General features: G+C 59.0%; 1 protein-coding gene across 1 annotated transcript; it reads right to left on the reverse strand.

Annotated features, from left to right (window-relative positions):
• Positions 1-5,453: 5,453 nt before the first annotated feature.
• Positions 5,454-6,905, reverse strand: ZNRF4 (zinc and ring finger 4). The gene has a single exon (XM_042928117.1). It carries the CDS (start codon positions 6,543-6,545, stop codon positions 5,550-5,552), a length of 996 nt encoding a protein of 331 aa, XP_042784051.1. The 5' UTR covers positions 6,546-6,905; the 3' UTR covers positions 5,454-5,549.
• Positions 6,906-24,067: the final 17,162 nt, after the last annotated feature.

The raw sequence follows: 24,067 nt of genomic DNA on the forward strand, positions 1-24,067 counted from the left end.
ATAGAATGAAATAAAATATAAGATAAAATAAAATACAATAATAAAAAGCTCTAACAATAGAGGTTTTTCATCAGCATGGCTTTAAAACTCATTGAACATCAAGAGTTAATAGTCTTGGGGCGCCTGGGTGGCTCAGTCGGCTGAGCGTCCGACTTCGGCTCAGGTCATGGTCTCGCGGTCCGTGAGTTCGAGCCCCGCGTCGGGCTCCGGCTGACAGCTCACAGCTTGGAGCCTGCTTCCGATTCTGTCTCCCTCTCTCTCTGCCCCTCCCCTGCTCACGCTCTGTCTCTCTCTCTCTCTCAAATAAACATTTTTAAAAAAGTTAATAGCCTTAGCTATTAATCAGCTTTCCTTATCTCATTTATTGTGAATATTCCCATTATGTTGCCACATTTCACGGGGAGGGCGAGTGGACCGCCCAGGCCCAACCGGGGTCTTAGGGTCTCACACAAGATGTCTTACGTGTCTGGTGTCAATGTCCTAAAATCTAGGACATTAAATTCCAAAACATATCTGGTCTCAAGGGTTTCCGATAAGCTCTATGATTAGTTACTATTAAATAATCTATATTGCGCCTACTTGCATGCTGACCGTCCCAGGCAGTGGGGACACCGCAGGGACCAAAGCGGACCCCGCCCCCGCTGGGTTCACAGGCCAGTGGGGGAAGAAGGCAGACACCATAGCAGGCAGTTACGACATGGGTCACTAGGTCCGCAGTGGAGGCAACACAGGCCTGGTGAGGGCTCCGGGCACTCGGGCCGAGGTATCGGGGAGGCTTCCTGGAGGAGGTGTTACCCGAGCAAAGACCTGAAGGTTAAGAAAGGGGTAGTGAACGGGCGGGAGGGGGCACCTGGGTGGTTAAGCATCCTACTTTTGAATTCGGCTCAGGTCGTGATCTCACGTCCGGCGGACAGCACGGAGCCTGCTTGGGCTTCTCTCTCTCTGCCCCTCCCCTGCTCACTCTGGCTCTGGAAATATGGCAACTCTGTGGATCATCTATTCATTTCTTCTGCTTCCTGGGCTGGAGACCTGAATCCCCCTTTTTTTCCTTTTCTCTTACCCTCCCCCTCCTCCACACGTCAGCCAATCCTGTTGCCTCTGCCTGCAAAATTTATCCTAAATCTGCCTTCTTATCCGCCCCCCTGCCTCAGTCCCCACCTGGTCCAGCCTCCATCGTGACTAGTCCTGCCTCAGGGCCTTTGCACTGGTCCTTCCCGCTCCCTGCGTATCCTTCCCCCTGCTCTCATATCTCCATTTATTTCCTTTGCTTTAAAAAATGTATGTCAAGGACGTCAGCTTCAAGACAGCAGTGACTTGGGTTTATCTCTGTGACCGTTGGGTCCCCAGCTACTAGCACAGTGCCTGGCACACAGCAAGGGCTCAGTAAAAATTCCTTCCGCAACGGAAGGCATGAATTCACGGAAGCTCAGAACACAGCCTGGTTGGGGCGCCTGGGTGGCGCAGTCGGTTAAGCGTCCGACTTCAGCCAGGTCACGATCTCGCGGTCCGTGAGTTCGAGCCCCGCGTCAGGCTCTGGACTGATGGCTCGGAGCCTGGAGCCTGTTTCCGATTCTGTGTCTCCCTCTCTCTGCCCCTCCCCCGTTCATGCTCTGTCTCTCTCTGTCCCCAAAAATAAATAAAAAATGTTGGAAAAAAAAAAAAATTTAAAAAAAAAATAAAAAAAAAAAGAACACAGCCTGGTTGTGTTCCCAAGTCCTGGATGGGAGCATTTAGCCGTGGACACAGATAGAGATATTAGGGGGAAAAAAAGGCTCCAAATTTTGGTTGCCTCCCTCTGCCTTTAATTATTTTGTCGACAAGGCTCACAATTCAGCAAGTCAAGGTGGCATTTGAGAGGGACGGTTCCCTTTAGCGTAGCTGACAGCTAATTTGTGGGAAGTTTAATTACAGGCGGCGTTAATTAACTGACAGAATGCTGGGCGAGGAAGGCAGCCATCTGTTCCTAAAAACGTCCTCCCCTCCTGGGCCCGGCTGGGAGGCTGGGAGGGGTGGGCAGGGAAGAGGACAGGGCGTGGAGAAGAGGCGGGGACAGAGGAAGAGGAAGGAAGGAGGGCCAGGTGATGAATCACAGGCTTCTCACCCCTCTTCCAGATGCCACTGGGCTGAGGTCTTGGCACTCCGCCTCCTCGCGGCCTCCACCATTTCGCAGTTGCCTCCGGGAGCCGCGGGGAGGGGGCACTAAGTTCCTTGGAATCTGCTGCTTGCTGGTTGCATCACGAGGAGCAGAGGGTGTGGAGTAGTGGAGGTGAAAGCACGCGGTCCTCAGCTCACACTGGAGCGGATGGGCACCCGCCAACGGAGGTCGGGAGGAGACGCTGGGCCAGAGGCCCAGGGTGCAGGATGCCCTGAGAAACCTGGCCTGGGAGAAATGGGTCAGTCTGCCCCTCCTGCCACCGTTCACTCCTTCATTTCACCCGCTCTCCACGAGGATGGCAGAGAGGCGACGCACACGGCCTCCAAAGACGGCCTTCCGCGGTTCAAAACCAAACCCAGCTTTGTCCCTTCTGAGCCGTTTGCCCCGCGGCAAGTCACTTAAGCCTCTCTGAGCCTCAGTTTCCCCATTTGGCCACACTCCACCCCCCCCCTCCCCGTCGCCCCGGACAACACAGATGGAACACTGTCCACGCGAGCAGGAGGAGGCCTCTCCTGGTGCCTACTTAGAGCAGCGGCCAAGGCGGGGCCGATGGGGCTGGCACAGGCTGGCCTCGCTAAGCTGGCGGTCCTTGGCAGTTCTCGGCCCCCCTGAAGGCGGCTGGAGAAGGGCCCAGGCCTGGCTGTCGGGGGAAGTGAAGAGGCTCGGACGAAGCCGAGGCCGCTTCTCAGAGGAGGCAGGTTCCGATTTGGGGCAGGGACTCTATGCACCTGCTGGATGCCAGACCAGGCCTTTGCCCCCGCTGTTCTGGCTGCTGGGGTCACTTGCCCTCCGCACGGCGCCGAGTCCTGCTTTCTGCTCTTGGTCTAGAAGACGCCACCGCCAGGAAGCCTCCCGCGTTCTCTGGGTTGGGCCGAGCACCTCCCTTTGGGCTAACACAGCGCCCGAGTTTCCCCAGCACATGGCTGCTCACCCAGTATTACGGCTGGGCTGCGGGCAGGTCGCTTGGCCGACTGCCACACACAGATGGAGCGCGCAGGGCCGGGGACCGTGCTTAGCATCGTCCACACCCGGGGAGCCCCGCGGGGCCGTTGCTACCGCTGTCCCCACTTTACGGATGGGGAGACTGAGGCTCAGAGAGAGTTCACAGTGGAACCCAGTAGTGTAGCCTCTGCTTGTGGCCTTAGGGCCGGGAGCAAGGCGGGTGTGAGGTCCTGGTCACAGAGCTGTGGCCACCCAGGGACCCCGTGCAAGGGCCTCAGCCCACCTCTGTGCACGCACGCGCACGCCACGGCCAACACCCTGTTTTTTGCCCTCCTCGATCCAGGAAGGGAGACCCTTTCCCTCAAACCGCCTCGGAGGCCCCCGGCTTCGTCGTGCAGGGCGGACAGCAAAGGACGAGTGGAAAACACTTAAGTGCCCGTCGCGCGGGAAACCTCTGACTCCACTCACACACATTCGCCTGTGGGGGCCAGACCGCCACCATCACTCCTACACCGCATGCCCCCAAGCAAGCCACTTGGCCTCTCCGGGCCACGGCTGCCTCGTCTGGAAGATGGGGACCTAGCAGTGGCACCCAGGATTTTCTCGGAGCTACTTAAAACCCATCCAGCGGTCTTACTCAGCGCCTCAGAGTCAAGACCGAATTCTCTCCCCAAATTTACAAGATCCTGCGCAAGCCGCCCCCTCCCTCCCTCCCCTCCTCCCTCGCCCCCCCCCCCACTCCCCCTGCTCCAGCCACATGGGCCTCCTTGCTACAGCTCCTCCAACATGCCAGGTCTGGCCCTGCCCCAGGGCCTTTGCATGGGCCGTGCCCTCTGCCTGGACTACTCTTCCTGCACACGCACCTCCTCCCCACCATTCGTGTCAGCAGCATCAGATCGACTGGTCCCTCCCTGACCTTCCTGATCATGCTTGGCACGGGGCCATACAACTGTCCCGCACTCATTGCCCCGAAGGCCCCTTAATATGGCCCAGCCCTTCTCAAGGGGTGTGGGAGCCCCTTATCTGCTTGCCAGAAAATTAAACCACATCTGAGCTGATCTCTGAATCCAGCTGCAAAGTCCCGGGAGACAGGGGACAGAGAAACCTGCTAAATGGCACCCCAGGGACAGGCTTGGCGAAACCCCGGCTGGAGACGTCACCACATATGACCCATAGGGCTTCAACGAATACACTGCAAAGCAAAAGTAAGCGGGGGGGGGGGGGGGGGGGGGAGAATGGGAGGAGCTGTCCGTTAAGACTTAGAACACCACCGGGGCTCTGTTGGTGGAGCCGGGGACTCGATCTCGGGATTGTGAGTTCGAGCCCCACGTGGGGGGTAGAGACCGCTTAAAAATAAAATCTTCAAAAAAAAAAAAAAAAAAGACCTAGGAGACCACCGACGACTCTAGATTTTACGTAGATCCTGAGCCAGACAGCCCAAAGAAACACACATCACGGGGTCCGCATTTCCGTGTGTCTCCTGGATGGATGTCTGAGGCTGTTAGGGAACCATTATTTTGAACACGATACTGAAGTCCGTGGGGTTTATTATTATTATTATTATTATTAGTTTAGAGGGAGAGTGTGCGTGAGCAGGAGAGAGGGGCAGAGGGAGAAAGAGAGAGAACCTTAAGCCCAGAGCTGGACACAGGGCTCGAGCCCATGACCCTGGGATCAATCCAATCCCCACCCCCTCTAAGAGCCGCTGCTTTCGAAACACCCCATGCTTCCAGATGAAACCCATCTGGCATTGGCATCGAGATGACAAGGGAGGGGGTGAGCGGAAGGGCGCAGGAGTTGAGAGCGGCCCTAGACAGACACTGGCTGAATCTGAGTAATGGGTTTGTGGCAGGACGGTGGCGGGGGGGGGGGGGGGGGTGTCATTATTCCATCTCTCTACTTGGGTGCGTTCGACATTCTCCACCATGAAATTTTGCAAGGGGGGGGGAAATTCGGATAAAAGCTGGACGTGAGTTCAGCATAACGTGCCCACGGTGCTTTCTCGGGCCACGTGAGAGGTGTGAGGGGTACGTGGGAACCCTCTGGAGTCTCTCTGCCACTCTTCCAGAAACCTGAAACCAGTGCAAAGTAAAACATTTTGGAAAAAAAAAAAAACAAAAAACCCACCCACACACAGGACGTTGAAATGCGTAACGAATAAGCCAACCGGGGGTCAGCAGCCCGCGTGCCCGGGATTGGACCGCAGGCGCGGGGCGTCCCAGGGCCACCGTCGGTGACCACACGGCGACTCCCCCCACCCCGCCCCCAGGACCCAGCCTCAGGCTCGGCTGGGATCGGCCACACGGGCGGCAGGAGGGGCCGGAAGCCGGTGGTCTCACAGCAGCCAGGGCGAGAATCCGCTTTCAGACCCACTTTATTCTCTCTAGACTAGAAACACTCCGCATTTCCACCCTCCCTGCCGCGATCTGGGTCGGCCAGGGGCCGCGGGGCCTCACCGCGGCTCTGGGGGCCTCTCCGGGGGCGCAGTGGCCTCGGCGCGGCCGTGCGAGCTGGCTCGGGCCAGCAGCCGCAGCCTCCGCGAGCGCAGCCGGGCCTGGACGGCCCAGAGCGGGGGCCGGTGGCCGGGCAGCGAGGCGTCCTCGTCGCCCAAGCTCTCGACGGTGGAGTCGGAGCCGTCCTCCGTGCCGGCCAGCGAGCGCTGGCACACGGGGCAGGAGCGGCGGGCGGCCTGGGCGAACCAGGGGTCGATGCACTTGCAGTGATAGGTGTGGGAGCAGGGCAGGATCTTGAGCCGGTCGCCCTCCTCGTACTCGTCCAGGCAGATGGCACACAGGTCGTTCCTCCGCGTGAAGGTGCGGACCCGGGCCTTGCGGCGGGCCTGCGTCTGGGCCGCCGGCTCCCGGGGCCCCCGGGCCCCCAGCCAGGCCCACAGCCGTCGCAGGACGAAGACGGCGGACGTGAGCAGGGCCAGGGCGCGGCCCAGCACCCAGGACGCGGCCGGCACGGGGTGGCGGTCCGGGCTGGGGCACGGCGGGTAGTCGGGCAGCCGGAGGACGTGGGCCGACCTGTCGCGGCGCACGATGAGCCGCAGGTCCCGCGAGGCGGCCTCGCCCACGAACACCGAGGGGACGGCGATCTGGCGTCGCGGCCCCTCGAACGCGGGCGCCGTGCGCACCAGCTCGTCGGAGCGCGCGTTGCGCACGACGGCCGCCTCGAAGCCGGCCCGCTGCGCGCGCAGCGCCTTGAGGTCGAACGCGCAGTCGTATGGGCGGATCAGCGCGGTGGCGCCCAGCGAGCCGTTGCCGGGCCGCGGGCCCTCGAGGGGGCGGCACGCGTCGGCCGGCTCGGCCTCCGTCAGGTAGCCCCGCACGCCCTCGGGGGCCAGGGGCACCCCACACAGGGCCGGCGGGTCCGCGAAGTCCAGGCTGCTGGCGTTGCCGGCCCGCACGGCCCGCACCACCGCCCCCGAGGGCGCCAGCAGGGCCATTAGGATCAGGGCGACCGCCACCCCACGGCCGCCCCCCTTCCGCCTCCTCCGGCCGCTGTGCGCAGCTAGGTCCCGCCGGGGACCGCAGACGGGAGGCCTGCGGGCATCTCCAGGGCCTCCCAGGGCGCCCGTGGCCCGGGTGGAAGGGAGGCGAGCTCGGAGGGGGTGCTCAGAGGCGGGTGAGCGGGGCAGCCGGCCCCGGGCGGCCCCAGGCAGAAACTGCTCCTGGTGGCACCCAGCGTGAATCGGGCGTGTCTGCGAAGGCCGGTCTCAGGAGCGGTCGACCCGCCCGGAGGCCTTGCTGGAGGATGACACCGAGGCCAGGGGCCCCCGGGGTTCCAGGTGCCGCTGGCCTCTGTGACATCGTCCTGTTACATCCTGTCCCCAGGAGCCCCCGGTTGCCTAGGGCTGTGGCCGGGACAGAACTCCTGGGTCTCAGAGCCGGCGGCCCGAGCAGCCTCGGAGGAAACCTGTGGGAGGTTCAGAGCATGCTCAGTTCCTGGAGCCCGTAAGGCTCAGGGGTGCCACAGAGCGGCCCCCGGTGGCCCGGACCCGGCACTCACCACTCGTCCTCTACGGCATCATCTCCCCAGCCTCCCAGAGACCCACCCAGGAAGGTGCCCCCTTTTCAGATACCCAGAAGGACCCAGACTTGTTCACGACACCCTCCCCCCAACGAGGTCTGTTCTTAAAACCCAAATTCCCAACTTCCTCCCTCTCTCCCCCTCTATTCCCTCTGCTCCAGCCACAGGCGCCCCCTCACTGTCGCCACAACACGCCAGGCCTGGTCCTGCCCCAGGGCCTTTGCACAGGCTGTGCTCGCTGCCTAGAGGGCCCTTTCTCCGGGGCTGGCTCTTTCTCAGGACTTAGGTCTGAGTTCATAGGTCCTTAGAGTTTAACTAGATTTGATTGAGGGGGTGGGGGAGAAGGGTGCCAGGGGCGGGGGGGGGGCTGCCAGGAAGGGGGGGGGTCCCTGACCCACTGCCTGGTATGCCTTCAGTCCTGCACCAGCTTTATTCTCCCACCTCGGTGCCTCTTCCCCAGCCTGGTCCCCAGCTGTGTCCCCATCCTCCGCCAGAGCCCTGGGTGACAGTCTCCCGGCCCCCCCACCCCTTCTCCCCCAAACCCCCCACCCCGAGTCTGCCTCCTCCTGGGCTAGGCTAGCCTGCTCAGGTCTGGATTGCCGGTTCTGCCGTTCACAAGCTGTGTGACGCCAGGTAAATCACTCGACCTCTCTGGGCCCCGGTTCCAGGTCTGGAAACTGAGCACAACGATGAGGAACCCATCCCGTAAGACGGACGGTGTGAGCGGTGAAGGAGACGAAGCACGATCAGCACTCGGCTCTGGGTCTCACGTCCTCCCTCTCCCGGACCTGACCTGCCTCTGCTTTGAAATCCTTCTAGTCAGGGATCTGTCTGAAATCCCAGGCCTCTGGTCTCCCCGTGGCCCCCCAGTGCCCTCCAGATGAAGTCCAGGCTCCTCTGTGTGGCCCACAAGTCCCCCCACCCTCCCCGCCGCCCCCCGGCCACTCACGGCGGTCAGGACCCTGCCAATCTCTTAAGCCCGATGCTTTTCAACGCTCCGAATGCATCGCGATTCCTTGACCTCTGGGGCCTTGCAAATGCTGCTTGTGGTGCCCGAAAGGGCATTCTGTCCCCTCGTGGCACTTTGCCAGCCTGACTACTTGCTCTGTGGGACTTCTCGGCGGCCCCATGCCTCCCAGGACGGCCCTCAGCCGGCAATGGAGGAGACAGGGACACACGGGCAGAAGGCCATGTGGCAACAGAAGCAGACACAGGAGTGACGTGGTGGCCACGGCAGAAGCCGGGTGGGTGGGGGGGGGGGAGGACAGGGGACAGAGTCTCCCTGTGAGCCCTGGGAAGGAGCTCGTCCTGCCGACACCGACGTGGGTTGAGGACGGGTTTCTGCTGTTGGAGGACCTTCCCCCAGCCCCGCCCCAGGGGGTGGCACAGGTTACAGCGGCCCTAGGACAGGAATAGCCCCTGGAATCCTTGTCCCCGACAAGGTGAGGTGTTACCACGTGGAGAATGGAGGGTGAGTAAGCATGAACTTGGTGTCAGAGGGCAGGGAACAGCATGCTGGGAATGCGAAGAGAGTAAGAAGGTCTTGAGAGGAGGGAGAGAGTGGGGGAGAGGGAGGGAGGGAAGGAGAGGGAGGGAGGGACCGGGGGCGGGGGGAGGGAAGGGGAGTTGCGTGTCTGGAAACAGGGTCTGACCCAAGGACAGGAGAGGGTGGGCAAGGCCACGGAGGACGATGGGAGCCACAGAAAGGCTGAGAGGGAGGGCAGGACCACATTGCCTTTTCCATTTCCACTCTCTAGATTTCTGCACTGCTTGGCTCTTGTGCGATGGGAAGGAATTCACTGATTGCTCCTGAAATAAAAAGCAATTTGTGTTTCTGCAAGAGGCCTCTGGCTGCTGGCTGGAGAGGGACGGGGAGGCCGGGAAGCCACGGAGGGGACGGACACTCAGGGAAGGGACTCAGAGGGGACAGGAGCCCTGAGTGAGGAAGAGGACAGCAGGTGCTTGGGGCTCAGTGACGTTACCCCTGCCGAAGCCCTTCCCCCTGGGATTCCTCCCCGAAGTCCCTTGGTGCCCCCGCCTTTCACGTCACTCGAGCAACTGATTTCCCTAAGGGACAGGTCCTTGTCCCCGCTGGGATTTTCAAACCTCATCTGGTTTTCTGAGTCTTTGTATTTTGCAAACCCCATCTCCCCGTGGCAAGATATTTGCGCTGTCTGTGACTCTCACGAAGTTTTGAGAGAAAGACGACAGGAGAGCCGATATTTAGGGAACATTTTGGTCCATAAAGGAACGGACGGACGAGGATGGGGGGGGGGGGAGACGGAGAAAGCGGTTCGCCAAAGACCGCGGTGGGTGACGACGGGGCGTCTCGGCTCCCTCGGGCCTGCCGTGACAAAGAACCGCAAACCGGGCGGCCGAGGACATCGGGGATTCATGTTTTCGAAGTTCTGGAGACCCGAAGTCCAAGATCAAAGGCTCGGCCGCGTGGCCCTCCTTCTGGAGGCTCCTCTGGCTTCTGGAACCTTCTTGGCTCACGTGCAGGTGGCCTGGAACGTGCCAGCAAATGAACACCCCTGGGCGCGGCCGGGGACCCGGGACCGAACACCCCGTCTCTCTCCCTTCTCAGATGCCAGGGCTCTGGGGTGCGCATCCCACATCACCTCCTGGAGGACCCAGTTGGGCTGAACTCCCAGCTGCCCCCCGCCCCCCGCCCCCCGCCAACGTGCTTGCCAAGGTGCTTCCTTTATCAGATGCCCTCCCTCTCCGTCTTTCCGTTTCTGCACCAGCCGGGGGGCGGCTCTTTTTGTCTTACCCCTCTTCCTCCTCCTTTGTCTCTGTGTCGGTACCTCCGCTGTCCGACCCTGCCCTCTGTCTCCGTCTCTGCCCTCTGTCTCTGTGTGGGTCTCCCTTCGTGCCACTGCGTCCCTGGCTCCTTTCGACGCGCTGGGTGCCGGATACACAGCCGTGACGAAGACAAAACCCCCGACCTTACGGAGAGTCTGTTCCAGCCGAGAAGAGGGAAGTCAGCCAGACGACGAATTAACTCAATGAATAAACCAGCCGTCAGGTGAAGCAATTTCAGGGTGTGAAACGCAGCGAAGGAAACGAAAGCGGGGGCAGCATGAGGTGGGGCGGTTCGAGGAAGGTCTCCCCAAGGCGGGCGCATTCGAATGGGAGCCCGAAGAGAGGAACGACCTTTGCTTCTAGAACATTCTTGGGGTGCCACCAAATCACACTCCCCCAATCGACCTGGGACGTGCTGGCTGGTGTCATTTCGTTCGGTGCATTTGTTCATCAGATATGTGCTGGGCACCGACCGTGTGCGAGACCCTGGGCTGGGCGCTGGGGACACGGAAGTGACTGGCACCAACCCAGTCCCCACCGCCCAGGGGCTCTGTCCAGTGGAGGAGGAAAACGACCCACGAGGGAACGGGCATATCTCACGTGGCGATCAGTCCCGTGACGGGAGCCAGACAACAACGAGACAAGCCCAAGTGTCTGAGGAGTCAAGGTCAACCCCGACGAGCTGGGCGGAATTCGTGGGCCAGACCCGGGCCACACTGCCCAGCCCAGGCTCGTCCTGAGCCGATATCAGACAGACCTGAAGGGAGGGGCGGTCCCCCAAACTCTTCCAAAGGTCAAGGTCGTGGAAGATGAGAGACCCATGTGACAACGAAATACAGTGAGTGGCTCTGGCCGGGGTCCTGGGCCGGTCAAACCCCGGATAAGGCAAGTTTGTTGGCAACGTTGTACCCGCGTTAATTTCCGGGTTTTGCCCATCCTACCGGGTTCACGTAAAATGTCATCACTCGGGAGAGCTGGGTGGAGGGTGTCCAGGAACGTGTACTCTCTGTAGCGTGTGGTGACCCCGTTCTTCTGTGAGTCTATGATTATTTCAAAGCAAGACATTCAAAAAACCCAAACAGCCTTAAGGAAAAGAAGAAGAAGGAAGGAGGGGCGCCTGGGGGGCTCAGTCGCTTAAGCATCTGACTTCGGCTCAGGTCATCTCGCGGTTTGTGAGTTCGAGCCCCGCGTCGGGCTCTGTGCTGACGGCTCGGAGCCTGGAGCCTGCTTCCGATTCTGTGTCTCCCTCTCTCTCTGCCCGTACCCCACTCATGCTCTGTCTCTCTCACTCTCAAAAATAAATAAACATTAAAAAAATAATTTTTTAAGGAAGAAGGGAGGAGGAAGAGGCGGGCGGAGGAGAGGAGGAGAAAGTCTCAGAAGGAGATGGTGGCTGGCCTAGAAGGTGGTCAGGGAAGTCCTCTCTGAGTGGGTTGTCATGTAAACCAAGACCTGAAGGGGGAGGAGGAGTTGACAGAAGGAGACGGGGTGGGGAAGACCAGCGTTCCAAGCAGCAGGAACAGCACACGGGCAAAGGTCCTGTGGGCAGGAGGGGTCAGTGTGTCTGAAGAAAGGTGAAGAACAGTGTCGCTGGCGTGGGTAACTGCCTTGATCCCGGAGGGCCTTGCGGATAGAAATGGGCATTTTGTCTTTTACTATAAGCGCAACGCAAAGCCTGTGTATCTGGGTTCCCCTGAGACGAGGATTCGGGTACAAGTACTTGACGGGGTAAGTGATTCCAGAAAGCCCAGGAGGGCCGTGGGATAGTGAGAGAGGGAGGGGAAGGAGCCAGAAATGGGGGCGGGGGAGGGCGGCACTCATGAGCAGGTGACCGTGGTAGGCAGAGGGGGCTCAGTCCCATCCGGGACTTCTGGGAGACAGCGCAGAGGGAGGAGGGAGCTGGGGTATTTATGTTTCAGCCACCGGCCGGAGGCTACGAGAGGGAGTGACAGGATTCTGCAACACTTCTAGCCTGCACGGGCGTGAGCAAAGCAGGTTCAGGCGGAGGGCCAGAGCTGGGATGCCAGCCAGCAGCACGGGGAGCTGGTGGGGGACCAGGGGACCCGGGAAGGCCATCGACGGCATCAGCCACAGGGCCTTTACCCTTGCACTGACCGGTACGGCAGCTGCGCTCCACAGGGAGCACACGGGGGCGGTGACGGTAGTGGGTGGCACAGGTCTAGAACATTCCATCCTCAACGAAACATTCTACTGGGCAGTCCTGCGCTGAAGCATTTTAAGCGAGGGAGGGACACAACCCGATAGAGGGTCGAGGAAAACCCTGCTGGCTGCTGAGGAAAAGCAGCCGGTTGGGGTTAAAAACGGAAACCGGGAGCCTAGGGAGGAAGCAATCCGGGTGGATGTAACAGAGGCTCAGACCAGTGCAGTAGCAGGCAGGGGTGGGGCAAAGCTTGTCGGAAGCAGCATCACCGGTGGGGGGGGGGGGGGGCGGGGGGGGGAGCCGCGTGACCATCTGAAGGTAAGAGGAGGAAGGGGAGGTGAGTCTGGCCCCCGCTGTGAGCCCCAGGTGGACACAGGATGGCCGTCCCCAGGATGGGGACCCGGGAGAGGAAGCCACTTCAGAGACGGACACGGAGTTCCGTCTGGGCCCTGCTGGGCCTGAAGGTCAGGGGAAAACCCAGGGGGCAACCGGACTCCAATGGCAGAGGCCGGGGTAGACACAGGAATCTGGGCCCGCGGGGCCCGCTGGCCACAGGCCCAGCTGGCAACCACTGGGCCGTGATGTAACTTGTCAGGCAGAAGCAAAGCCTCGTCCCCAGGCTCGAAGGCACAGCTTGCCTAAATGCTAACAAGTTTTGCCTCCAAATGGTGGCGGGGTGTGTGCGTGTGTATGTGTGTATTTAATTCTGGAATGAATTTAATTCTAATTCCGCCGACTTTGGGGATGGGAAACAGCTGTCTTAATGAGTTAAACAGTGGGTTTAAAATAGCGAGCATCTGTTCGCCGTCTGAGCCAGCACCCGCCGAGGCCACTCGGAGGCTCCGAGCTTCCAGTTCGGGGGCCCTGGCTGCGGCTCTGGGGACGGGAGGGAACACGGCCCAGGATGTGGATTCAAATCCAGCCCCGCCACTGGGGAGGTCGCCGCCCCCGACCCCGGGGGGTTTCTGCTGCCGTATCTGTACCAAGGGGGCTGTGTGCCCACCACCCTGTGCTGGGACCACAGCCCTCAGACGGGTCCCACGGGGCGGCAGACCGTGAGCACAGACCCCTGGCTGTGCGGCCCGAATCCCTCTGTGCCTCAGTGTCCTCGTCTGGAAGTGGAGATAACGACAGTCCCTAACTAACGCGGGGAGTTGTGGGGGGAAAAAAAAGTTGAAAGGAGCTACCACAGGTTAAACGCATGTCTGGAACAGTGCCTGACAGACAGTAAATAAATATATAACAGAATTTCAAGGAGCAAAGAGGCCTAGGGAGAGGAAATAATGCCACAGAGAGGCCTGGGCGGGGCTGACTTGGATGGGGAAGTCAGGGAGGTGAGCGGTCCAAGCAGCGGGCACAGCAGGTGCGAAGGCCCTGAGGCAGGCCCATGTTTGGAGACTGCGTGAATAAGGAGGAGGCCAGGGTGGCTGGAACGGAAGGAGCAGGGCCAGAATTCAGACCCGGCTTTGGTTGCATTAAAGGGGTTTCAGTTTTCTCCCAAAGGCACTAGGGAGCCACTGAGGGTTTCAGGCAGAGGGGGCGTGAATCTGATTTGCAGCCAGACTTCTGGCTCTCGTCGTCCGGGCTTCTGTGTACATTTATTGAGCACCTACCAGAAACCAGGGCCTCAGGGGACAACACCCGGCGGAATGAGACTTGCTCGTGGCCAAGTTGAGAGAAAGGGAGATACTGGGTACGCCCACGAGCTTCCATTCACAGCTTGGCGTGGGGGTTTGAGTCCCAGCTCTGCCACCGTCCTGAGGCCCCCCTTCTTGTCACGGAGTTGCCTCACGGATGGAACCAGACCTACGCCTAGACTTTCACATGCACGGCCATCACATTTCAAACGCATAGCCCTAATCTTAAAAAAGTGGACCACGCCCCAACCATACGACCCAGGAATCCCACTGCGGAAGCGGGTGAGAGGCAGAGAGTGAGGGAGACAGAGAATCCAAAGCAGGCTGTGGGTGCAAAGCCTGATTGATGCAGGGCTCGAACCTACAAACTGCGAGATCATGGCCCGAGCGGAAGCCCGGCGCTCAACCCACTGAGCCCCCCACCCCCACCCAGGCGCCCCACGCGCGGCAGTATCCCCAACAGCCCAACCCGGAAGCCACCCAAACGTCCACCGACAGGTGAGTGAATAAGGAAGCAGCGATTCATGCCAACCATGGAACATTCCTCAGCCAGAAAAAGAAACAGAGCCCGGAGACACACAACAACCCAGAGGAACCTCAAAGCCATGAAGCTGGGCCACAGGAGCCGCGCTCAAAAGGTGCACTCTATAGCACAGCTAGAAAATGCAAACTAATTTATAAGGACTTCAAGCAGATCGGTGGTTACCTAGGAAGGGGTGGGGGCGGGGGGTGGGACAGCACGGAGGATATTGGGGGGGACGCAGGGATGGAGGACCTTTGGGGTGAAGGCGTGAAGGACGCGCGCGCTCTGGTTTTACGCGCGGCAGGGAGCCCTGCACACGCGCGCATGCGCGCGCCCGCGAGTGCTCACGTGCGAGAGAATACGTCCAACTGCGCCCGTCCAATATTTGCAGGTTTTTGCCTGCCAGCTCCCCCCCCCCCCCCCCCCCCCCGCAAGCTGTAAAAACAAAGTGAGACAACTACGAAACATTCACTTAGCTCAGCACCCAGGGTGCAGGGGGTTCCGGCTGGGTTGCAGACTCCGTGGCCCTAATGGTGAAGGGGCCTGGGGGTGGGGGCGGGGCATCCCGGGGGACGCTCGTCCAGGGTCACGAGCTTGCCCGCAGTCCTCCCCCCTCTGCACGCCCTCCGCCCGGAGAAGGAGCCTGGGCCTCGCCAGCCTGCGCTTCCCCCGCCCGGGGCCGCCGCCGAAAGTAATTTCTTAACGCGCTGCTCTCTGCCAACGAGACGCAAGATTAATTACAGTCACAAACACACTGGGCACCACCTAAATATTTCATAGATCTGCGTGTGCGCGCACACACGCACACGCTCACACGCAGCCGGCGGGCTGGCTCTTGGTTTTTTTCTCTTGTTTCTGTTTTTCTTTTGCTTTTCTTTTTTTTTTTTTTTTTTTTTTTTTTTTCAACGTTTATTTTTATTTTTGGGACAGAGAGAGACAGAGCATGAACGGGGGAGGGACAGAGAGAGAGGGAGACACAGAATCGGAAACAGGCTCCAGGCTCCGAGCCATCAGCCCAGAGCCTGACGCGGGGCTCGAACTCACGGACCGTGAGATCGTGACCTGGCTGAAGTCGGACGCTTAACCGACTGCGCCACCCAGGCGCCCCGTCTTTTGCTTTTCTTTAAAGGGGGCTGCAGGTAGACACGTGGGGAGACTCCCCTCCCCTCCCCTCTTCTCTCCTGTGTCTTTCCTCCCTTCCTCCCTCCAGAGGGGTCTCCGGGGGGTGGGAGCCTTCTTAGGGCTCAAGGAAGGGATCAGTTCCCCTGGCTGTCTCTGTGCAAGGCGCCAGCTGTGCTGGTAGACTGGAAGAGGTGGCAGGGCCTCTTGGCCATGACCTTGCTCTTGGGGAAAACCGGAGGCCCCTGGGGCATTAGGGGAAATGGCCAAGAGTCCCCTCCCCCTTCCCGAAGAGCCAGTCAACGTGCATTTCTTCGCGTGGCAGGCGATCACTGGGGCACCAAGTGCGGACAGCATCAGAGAGACCCCTCAGCTCCTCGGCTGTGTAACCTTGAGTCAGTGCCTTCCCCTCTCTGAGGCTTGGTTTCCCCATCTGCAAAATGGGGGGATGATAGTTCCCTACGTCGCAGGGCTGCTGTGAGGCCCAAAGTAGGTCTAAAATCCTTATAAAGTCCTCAGCCTGCCACAAAATATACACATCCGAGGTTCGATCGATGTGGCTCTCACGAGGGAGGCACGATTACTGTTTGTTGAGCTCCGGGCCCTGTCCCGGGGGTGGAAATGGAACAGCAAAGGAGACGGCCCCAGCTCTCACACCCCTCCCCATGCCCAGACTTCACCTCTTTTTCTTTCACCCTTGCACTTTATATATGGAGGCTCGCGGGGACTCCGTGCGGGACGTGGACAAAGGAACTCAAAGATGCCTCAGCAGTCTCAAGGCCTCTTCTTTTTGCTGATGGGGAGACTGAGGCCCAGGGAGGGGGCAGGGAGGGCTCCCAGGCCTCCACCCCCGAGCCCAGCCCTCAGTCTCAAGTGGGGCTCCGCATAGGCCCGGTCGAGTCCTCGCCCGTCCCCAGCCCTGCAGCCGCAGGAGCTGCCTGCCTGCAATTTACCAAATGTGACAGGGTCTTGGCCCCGATGGTACAGCCTGAGCCAGTGGCACCTGCAGGGCCGTCACCTCCCCGCTCCCGGGTCTGAGCGATGGACCGAGGGAGCGAGAGTCGGGCAGGTACTGTTTGTCAGGGGACAGCTGGGGACTCTCTCCAACCCCAAGGATGGGCAGATCGGGACCTCGCCAGACAGCTATGGAAACTGAGGCTCCGAGGACAGAAAGTAAGTCATCCTGGATCATACGGGTATTCGTCGGAGTCCCCCTGGTTGCTGGGCTGGGGGGCTGCAGAAGAGCCTTCCTGGGGCTCATGCCCAGGGGGGAGGATGCACAACAAACAATAAACACTACAAATAATCGTGTGGTGTGTTGGTGCTACGGGGAGAGGGAGCAGGGAAAGGGGGATGGGATGGGGACTGGGCCTCACTGAAGGGATGACATCGGAGCAGACAGCCCAGGGAGGTCGGAAAAGTAGCCAGGTAGCTGGAGGAAGGGCATTGCAGGCAGAAGGTCCGCCCATGCAAAGGTCCTGGGGCAGGAGTGGGTCTGGTGTTCTCCAGAAACAGCAAGGAGACCAGTGTGGCTGAAGCAGCGTGAGTAAAGGGGAGAGGGGAGGGGAGGACAGGAAGGGGACAGGAGGCGGTCCTGTAGGGCCTCAGGGACCGCAGGGAAAACTCGGGCTTTCCCCCCAGGAAGGTGGGAGCCCTGAAGGGCTGCTGGCAGAGGAGGGGGGGACCTGACTCGAGTGCTCATGGACACCCTCTGGTGGCCGCTATGGGGCGGGAGGGGGCAAATTTAGCACAGGTGGTCTGGGAAGAAATCTCTAGAGAGGTGCGCTTTGAACTCGAGGTGAGTGAGAAGCCACCCTGGAAAGATCTAGGGTGAGAAAGGGCACACCAGGCAGACGTCACGGCCAGAGCAAAGGCACTGAGGCAGGAACAAGCTTGAACTGTGTGGAGTAGCACCAAGATGGAATGAGATGGGAGGGGACAAGATCGGGACCACGCAGAGCCCTGTGGGCCCCAGGGAGGAGTTTTGGTTTTAGTGGAAGGCCACGGGGAGCCATGGGAGGGCTTTGAGCAAGGGGGGGGGACACAATATGACAGATGATGTGGTAGACAAAATAATATCCCCGAAAGGATGTCTCCACCCTAATCCTTCGAACCCATGAGTACGGCACCTTACGTGGTGCAGTGGGGTAAACAGTTTCCCCCCAAAATTCAGACCCACCCAGAAGCCCAGAATATCACCTTATTTGCAAATAGCGGCTGCAGACGTAATCAGTTGTGGATCTCGGCATGGAATCATCTGGGCCCAGGGTGAGCCTTAAATCCAATGACCGGTGGGTGTCCAGGCAAGAAGAGGAGAGGACACAGAGACCAGGAAGGAGAGAAGCTGGAGGCAGAGATGGCGGGCGGCAGCCACAAGCCCAGGAACACCTGGGGCCACCAGGAGCCGGAAGAGGCAGGAAGGACCCTCCCCGAGAGCCTTGGGAGCGAGCGCGGCCCTGCCCACACCTGGACCTCCGACTTCCGGCCTCCAGAACCTCCAGAGAATAAATCTTTGTTGTTTTAAGCCGTCCGTTTGTGGTACTTTGTTACCGCAGCCCCCAGGAGAAAGGAAATTTGCGAGTGTGACTACAGGAAGCATGTCGACACGAGGAAGTTCTTTTCGATCAGCCATTGGGCCCAATGCGATCACCTCCGGCAGAGACGTGGGCAGACCCAGTGCTGCTGGCCCTGGAGCAGGGGCCACCGGCCAGGGATGCGGCGCCTAAAGCGGGGGGACGGGCTCCCTCCCTGGATCTCCCGGGAGGAACCAGCCCTGCCCACGCCTGGGTTTCTAGCCCACGGAATCCCTCGTGGACTTCTGGCCTCCGGGAGCGTAAGATAATAGATGTGTATTGGTTAAGCCCCTAAATCTGTGGTCATGTTACAGCAGCCACAGGGAGCTCGCACGGGTGGTTTCAGTGGCCTCCATTTGGAAGGAGCGCCATCGGGGGCCCCTGGGTGGCCCAGTCGGTGGAGCGTCTGACTTCGGCTCAGGTCACCATCTCGTGGTTCGTGGGTTCGAGCCCCACGTCGGGCTCTGTGCTGACGGCTCGGAGCCTGGAGCCTGCTTCAGATTCTGTGTCTCCCTCTCTCTCTCTCTCTCTGCCCCTTCCCTGCTCATGCTCTGTCTCTCTCTCTCTCTCTCTCTCTCTCTCTCTCAAAAAAAAAAAAAAAAAGATGAAATCTGGCCACACTGGGCTTACGTTTTCTTGTGGCAACAGGCTGATGCCAAGAGGTACCACCCCTTTAATTGAGGCAGGGGCCTCGGTCCCCCAGCGAGGCCACTCATCTGGGTGACAGTCATCACCGCCACCCGCTGACCCGGGAACCTTCCTCTGGTTTAAAAGTGTTAATAATAGTTTGGTGGCTCCTTGATAAGTTACCCAGAAAACGACCATATGACCCAGCAATTCCGCTCCTGGGGATACACCCAACCTCGCACGGAGGTGCTCACGGCAGCATTATTTGTAACAGCCGACAGATGGAAACAACCTGAACGTCCATCTACTGACGAGCACACGCAGAAAACATGGCCCATCACACACTGGAATGTTCTTTAGCCGCGAGCAGGAGCGAGGCGCCCACCCCCACCGCCCCGCGGCCGGACCCTGAACACACGACGCTCAGGGAGGGAACCAGACATGAGAGGCCACACCTGTGTGAGTCCACGTGTGTGAAACGTCGGGAACAGGCTCATCTGCGGACAGGAAGGAGGCTCGTGGGGGGCGGGGCCTGGGGGAAGGATGGGAGGTGACTGCTGATGGGGCCAGGGTTTACCTTGGGGTGATGGAGCCTTCTAGAACTAGATAAAGGTGGCAGTTGCCCAACGTGTGAATGTGCTCAATGCCATTAACGGTACATTTCACGGCATGTGTATTTCACAATAAAAACTTATTTGAAAGTGTGAAAAGGGGGGCGCCTGGGTGGTTCAGTGGGTTGAGCGTCCAACTCTTGGTTTCGGCTCAGGTCACGATCTCGTGGTTCGTGGGTTCGAGCCCCGCGTTGGGCCCTGTGCTGACAGCACTCTGCTTAGGATTCTCTCTCTGCCCCCATTTCGCTCACGTGTGCTCTCTCTAAACAAACAAACAAACAAACAAACTTGTAAAAATAAAAATAAAAAATGTAAAAAAGTGGGGCACCTGGGTGGCTCGGTTGGTTAGGCATCGAAGTCGTGGTCTCAGGGTTGTGAGTTCAAACCCCGTATTGGGTTCCACACTGGCGTGGAGCCTACTTAAGAAATAAAAAATAAAAACATGCAAAGAAGTAATATTTTGGGGTGCTGAGTCTTCTTTTGGGGTGATGGATGTGTTTTGGAAGGAGAGAGAAGCAGGGCTGCGTTGGGAGGGACTCCACTGGACTGGTGAATTTCGCCGCACGTTTGTGAATTTCACTTGGATTAAAACAAAGTAACAGTAAAACAAAACAAAATAAAACCCTGGGCAAAAACGCCCTTGCCTTGGGCGAACCCCGTTGGTAGTCTGGTGCAAATGCTTCCAGAACTTTCTCCTCCTCCGTCATTGTTCTGCAGCTTCCTCTTGCCCCGCCCACGTCAGTCCACATGGGCTCACAGAGCCGACCCCAACCTTTACCCTGTATCCTGCTTGCGTCGTGTTCCCTCATATACGGGCGGCCCCTGGTGGTGAGCTTCTTTCTGGTGGTTTCCACATATTTGCACTTCGATGCTGAAGCAAAGGTGAACAGGTCTGTAGAAGTTGGGTAGAGACGGAGTTTGGTTTATTGTGTCACTGAATGCCACCGACATCTCCCTTTGTCCCCATATACGTGAGGGTGCTCCTTCCATGTGCCCCTCCCCTGCTCCAAATCCTCCCAGGGCTCCCTAGTGCCCCTGGAGTAAAACCTGAAATCCTCCCTGCGGCCCCAAAGGCCCTGCACGACCTGCCCCGTCTCCTCCCTCTCCCCTGCTGCCTCACTCTGCTCCAGCCACATGGGCCTCGCGGTTTCTCCTTCACGCCGGGCACGGTCCTGCCCCAGGGCATTTGCACAAGCTGTACTCGCTGCCTGGATTTCTCTTGCCGCTCACCCCCCTCTCCAGGCAAACTCCTCATTCTGCAAACCACAGCTCCAATGACATTTGCTCATTCCACACGCATCGAGGGGAGAGAGAAAGGGGAGGGTGTCGGGGTGAGAATGTGGGACTGTCCAAGGGGAGAGGCCAGGTAGAGACTGGCGCGGAGGGGGGTGAGGAGCCGGGCCTGGGCCCTGGTGAAGGGAGGGAGGGGGCTGGAGGCCGAAAAGTCTGCTGGGCCGGGTGGGGCCCCCCGCCGGCCCCCCACCAACGTGCTAGCTCTCGCACGTCAACACTCGCCAGAGATGCGGGAAGTATTTTCTCTCCGGCTGACACTTTTGGCAAAATACAATTGCTCCAGCTTTTTTCCTGTGCAAAAAACATGTCCATCAAAGCCGTCCCCGCGGTGCCTGCAGGAAAAGGAGGCCGCTGAATCTGGTCCGGGGATTGCAAGAGGGGCTCTGGGGAGGGGGAGACGCAGCTGCCTCGTCTCTCGCTGCGGTTGGAGGGCGACAGAAAAACAGTGAGAACGATAGTAAAAATGATGGCTGCTCGCTGAGCGCTCGGTCAGAGCCAGATGCGCCCCCGTCTGCCCGCACAGCTCCACGGTTATCGTGAGCCCCGTTTTTCAGATGAGGAAGCTGAGCCCAGAGAGGGGAAGACACATCCCCACGGCCACACGGCAGAGCCAAGATTTGAGGCCAGACCGTACTTCACTTCCCCAAAGATGCCTGGAACAGCTCCTGCCCAGACGAGAAGGGGGAGGAAAGACACGGGAGGTTGAGGGATCAGCATACGCAAGGGCTTCAGGTGTGTCCAGCAGCCCTCAATTAAATCAGTCTGTGGCCATGTGGCGCCTAGGAGATCGAATGCTCTTGGCGTCCCCTCGCTGGCCAGTCATACCTTCTTCGACTGCCTCCATCGTCCCCGTCACATCCGAGTCCCCACAGACCCCTAAGCCAGGGGTGCGTGTGAGCTGTGCAACCTGAGGCAAGTTGCCTAACCTCTCTGGGCCGCAGTTTCCCTGTTGGTTAAAATAGAAAACAAATCCGTGCCTCCCCATTAAAACAGCTAACGTTCCAAAACCACTTTGGACGCGGCCTGGCACGCCGTAGGTGCTTAGCGATGTGGAATATAATTAGATAAGTGACTGCTGACCAAGGACTGGGCCGCCCCAGGGGCATCTTCCTTTCTGCCCGCCCACCCACCCAACCCGGGGAAAGTTCCGACCTCTAGAAAGGCAACAGGAAGATGGCTCTGCTCCTGGAGTCCCAGCTGCTGCCTGTTCTCATGGCAAGGGACTGACTTTTCTAGAACGGTGCCCCTCCTCCCAGTTTCCATCCGGAGCCAGCACCGCCGCATAAATCCCGCTTTACGGCTGTTATTGACGGGGAGCGGGGAGAGCAGCCCTAGCGAGGCCCAATTAATTTTCCCGTCTGGCATCTGTGTGCCGGGTGAATTTCTGAGCTCCTGGAGGGAGGGGACAGAGCGAGCTGGGGACAGGCCAGGCTGAGGACAAGGTCGTGGGCAGGCGGGGGCATTCTAGACCCCCGTCCTGGGAGCACTGTTCCGGGAGTCCCAGACTCAGAATCCCACGCTCTCGTCTGGAGCGTAGAACAGAACGTGGCTCTAAATCCTGAGTACAGGGCAGGGTTTGCGATTTTTAATTAGGAGAAAAGCGAGAGTTTCACTGCAGAGACGTTTGAGTAAAAAACACAAAGGAAGTGAAAGAGGGAGGAAGAGCTTGCCAGCAGCGGGAACAGCCAGTGCAAAGGTCCTGGGGCAGGACCCTGCTACCATGTCGGGGGACCAGGGAGGAGGCACGCGTGTGGCTAGAGCGGAGAGATGGAGGGGGAGAGAGGGAGGAGGGGAGGGGAGAGAGGGAATGGGGGCAGGTCACACAAGGGCTTCTGGGCCTCAGAGTGGACTTGGGGCTTCCCCTCCCCCCTCCCCCCAGGAAGGTGGGAGCCCTGGAGCCCTGTGGGCGGAGGAGGGCGGGACAGGAGTCACAGGCGCCCTCTGGCGGCTGTGAGGAGAACAATTCGGAGATCCACAGTGAAAACAAAACCCAGTGACTAAATTCTCCTGCTTCGGGGCCCCAAGCTGTGAGCCCACGGCCTCCTCTCTCTTTAAAAGGAAAATCAGGGGCGCCTGGGTGGCTGTCAGTTAAGCGTCCGACTTCGGCTGAGGTCATGATCTCGCGGTTCGTGAGTTCGAGCCCCGCGTCAGGCTCTGTGCTGACGGCTCGGAGCCCGGAACCTGCTTCGGATTCTGCGTCTCCCTCTCTCTCTGCCCCTCCCCCACTTGCAGTCTCTCAGAATAATAAATAAACGTTACAAAGCATTTTTCAAAAAGTTTTAGAAGGATGGAAAGGGAATTGAAGAGAATCTATGTTCCCTTTCTTTGGTGTAATGAGAGAATGGTTAAGCGGTGGTGTATCAGTTAGCAACTGCTGCGTGACAAATTCTCCGAAACAGCAACTTCAATTTTTCTTACGTTTATTTTTGAGAGACAGAGTGTGCGCAGGGGAGGGGCAGACGGAGAGGGAGACACAGAGGCCGAGGCAGGCTCCAGGCTCTGAGCCGTCAGCACAGAGCCCGACGCAGGGCTCGAACCCATGAACCTTGAGATCGTGACCGGAGCCGAAGTCGGACGCTCCATCGCCTGAGCCCCCCAGGCGCCCCTCAGCTACTTCTCTGCTCTCATCCCCTAACTCTGAGCCCCCCTTTATGACCTCAAGACTAAGCACAACAACTACAATAATAGTAATCATGACATTGGTTGAGCACTCTCTGTGTGCCAAGCCTTACTGTCAACGCTATAAATACATCAGGGTCTGCCCAAGGTCAAATACAGCCTCCCCCCCGGTTTTTTTTTTTTTTTTTTTTTTTTTTTACATTTTTAAATGGTGGGGGAAGAAAAATCAAAGAAAAATCAAAGAATAATATCTTGGGCCACCCAAAAATGATGAAATTCAAACTTCAGGGTCTGTGAATCAAGTTTTATTGGCACACAGCCAGTCATGGCATCTGCTGCACGATGGCCGCGTGGACCGTAGGGCCTGCAAAGCCTAAAATTGGGACTTTCTGGCCCTTTCCAGGAGGTTGGTGGTCCCTGCTGTCCATGTATTAACTCTTTATAACAACTCTGTAAGTTAGACGCCATTGCTGTCTTTGGTTTATACAGATAGGGAAACTGAGGCACGGAGGGTTAAGTGGCTCGGCTACAGTCTCAGTGGATAAGTGGCCAAGCGTGGGTTTGACCCCAGGTCTGCCGGACTGTGCACACAGTGTTCTCAGCTCTACACCATACCTGGCCATGCCCTCTGGGCCCCCCCTCAGCACTTAGGGCTGAGAGTGTCTGGTTCCAGCTCTTTCTCCCCACCAACCTGGGGAGGAAGTGGGTGGTCAGCCAGTGCCCGAGACAAGCTTCCTCCGGGCCATCCGGGAAGACAGCCAATTAAGAGCGAGTCAATTAAACAAACTCCATGCTGACCGTTGCCCCGTTTTTCTGACCTCGGCCAAGGGGCTCGCGTTCTGGACTCGGCCAGAACTTGGGTTCGAGCAAACGCATTCGTGGGCAGATCTGAGAAGGGGCTGCGGGATCAGGAATCCATCCGGAGAACTCAGACCCGGCCCCCTGGGAGCCTTGATATTGGATCGTATGA

Source organism: Panthera leo, chromosome A2 (assembly GCF_018350215.1).
Source record: "Panthera leo isolate Ple1 chromosome A2, P.leo_Ple1_pat1.1, whole genome shotgun sequence".
Taxonomy (NCBI): domain Eukaryota; kingdom Metazoa; phylum Chordata; class Mammalia; order Carnivora; family Felidae; genus Panthera; species Panthera leo.